Genomic DNA, 2,385 nt, shown 5'->3' on the forward strand with positions numbered 1-2,385 from the left:
CTTGAAAAAAAACTCAATGACTTTTAACTGCTTGAAGAACCAATTCGTTTAGAATGTTTGTTGCACGTATGATCTGAATAGACTTTTAAATCAAGAGTTACATGAACATTTCTTCTACGTTTTTTTCTTTCTTTTACGTATTTTATCTTAATTTATATATATATATATATATATATATATATATCAATGTATTAATACGTTGATAATCGTTCACAAACTAATTTTCTCCTCGATAACCAAACTACGAGTGTCAAATCATTTTTCTATTTGATTGTTTGACCACTTCTTGTACCATTTAAAATCTCATTGATATATTGTTTCAAACATGCATTTATTAACTTGACTTAATTAAATTAATTTTGTTGAGCAAAATAAATTAATTCCTTTGACATGCTGTTCGAAGTAATTTCTATTATTATAGAATAGTTTCGTTATGTAATTTCGATTATTTTTTGTAAAGGGACAGAATATTTATAATTATATAAAATGTACTTAAGAGAGTAATAATTCGCTAGAGAAAATCGGTAAAACGTATAAAATGTACACTTTATTAAAGTATAGTCGTACAATAAGTGGTTCAACATTGTTTCTTAGCAACAAAATCATGCTTGTTAATACACAGAAAGAAAATGAATACAACAATCAACCTTTAACATGGGTATATATATTCACTAACAACAAATAAACGTGGATAACTAACCCACATTATTCAATCTTTAATACGTACTCATTAATCAACCACATATCTATCAATATTAAAGCCTTGTGTTCAAGGTCTGGAATAACTGAGTGAAACAAGTATATGTTTAAAATTCCTTGAAATAAGCAAATAGAGGCTATATACAAAACTATTTAGGAGTACACGTGAGATAGAATTTAAGCGCCCTTTATCATGACCGAGACATTAATTAGACCTTTAAGACTGGAGAAAATCGCTATTAGATATTTCTGTGTCAAAACAGTGTCATTTCTCTTTCCTTATGGCAATCGGATAATTGAGATCCTAACTGAACACCGTTAGCTAAAGTTACGTTAACTTCCGTAAATAAAAGTTGCTGGAGTTGATGAAGAAAACGCATTGTTGCCTTAATTGAAGCTGTTGCAGTATTTCGTGCTTCAAACTTGTCACACAGGAAATACAAAGAATGCTATTGGAATCTTGGCAAATCCTAAAGATGAGCACTAGAGTTGTTATATTTAAGTTATTTCCTTAAGTTAATTTACTTTTTAAAAGCAAAAAAGTCACCAGTGGGGTCTTCCAACCATGGATAGTTGTGAGGACATTCCATACACGTGTGTAATCTGTTGGTTTCGCCAGGCAACTCCCTAGTGGTTGTCGGACAAGCATTAGGGATACTGCAGTATGCTTGACCTTTGATGTCACATTTCTCTTTCCATTGAGCAAATTCCCGGATGGAACTGAGCTCAGTTGGGTTTTGCATCCACTGAAGAACTTGCGTCATGGTGACAAAGTAGATATCATTCTTCTCTAGAGATTCGTCTATCCAGGTGATTAGAGCCTCTAAAAATTTGGAATTGAGCTTCAAGAATCCAGCGTGGAAATAAAGACCGAGTGGAGCACGGTTGGTATTGTAGTGACGTCGCAGGTTGTTATTAAGGAAATCGTAGAACTGGTCTCGAGTAATAATATTGCTACAAGTGTCCACCATGACGCAACCTGATAGCTCTTCATCAAAATTAGGATCATCACGTCGGTCCAGTTCATTCATGACAACTTCCCAAACAGCATGAGAACGAGTAGGACAATGTTGTCCGTTACCATGGCACTTGTGGGGCATTTCGAAGTAAAGGGTATAAGGCCAGAGAGGGGGATTACTAAGGGGAGCGTTGATAGAGGAGTCATACAGGAAGGCTTGTTCTTCCATCATGGCAAATTGGTTGTTACCCCCTACCCGAAGATATGGAGAACGAACGCCAACAATAGAGTTATCTGTAATGTTTGCAAAACGTTCAAGAATAAGTCGGTTGCCAGCAATTTCTTTTGCCCAGGTGTCGATATCAGCGTTGGTCCAATACTTCTCGTTATTACGGTGGCTGTAAAAGACAGAACAGTGTTTACAGTCATAAAATACTTCCCAAAATGTTCAATCAAATTCCGGTATACAAATATGGTACTTAATATGTTTTGTGAAAAAAGTGATTGCTGATTTGAAAATTACGGTTGTTCATCCTACACAACATGCCCCATCCCCCCAGTGGTACAGCGGTATGTCTGTGGACTTACAATATTGAAAACCGGGTTTCGATACCCGTGGTGGGTAGAGTACAGATAGCTTTGTGTTTAACTACAAACAAACAAGTAATGTTTGTTTGTTTTGAATTTCGCGCAAAGCTACACGAGGGCTATCTGCGCTAGCCGTCCCT

The 2,385-nt window shown here is 35.6% G+C and overlaps 1 protein-coding gene across 1 annotated transcript in view; it reads right to left on the reverse strand.

Moving 5' to 3' along the window:
* Positions 1-525: 525 nt before the first annotated feature.
* Positions 526-2,385, reverse strand: part of LOC106461428 — a 6,408-nt gene continuing 4,548 nt past the window's right edge. The window contains exon 4 of the mRNA XM_013921247.2: positions 526-2,055. Within this exon, the coding sequence (XP_013776701.1) occupies positions 1,221-2,055 (835 nt within the window). The 3' untranslated portion in view covers positions 526-1,220. The remainder of the gene's footprint in view (positions 2,056-2,385) is intronic.

Source organism: Limulus polyphemus, unplaced genomic scaffold, assembly GCF_000517525.1.
Source record: "Limulus polyphemus unplaced genomic scaffold, Limulus_polyphemus-2.1.2 Scaffold955, whole genome shotgun sequence".
Classification (NCBI taxonomy): Eukaryota; Metazoa; Arthropoda; class Merostomata; order Xiphosura; family Limulidae; genus Limulus; species Limulus polyphemus.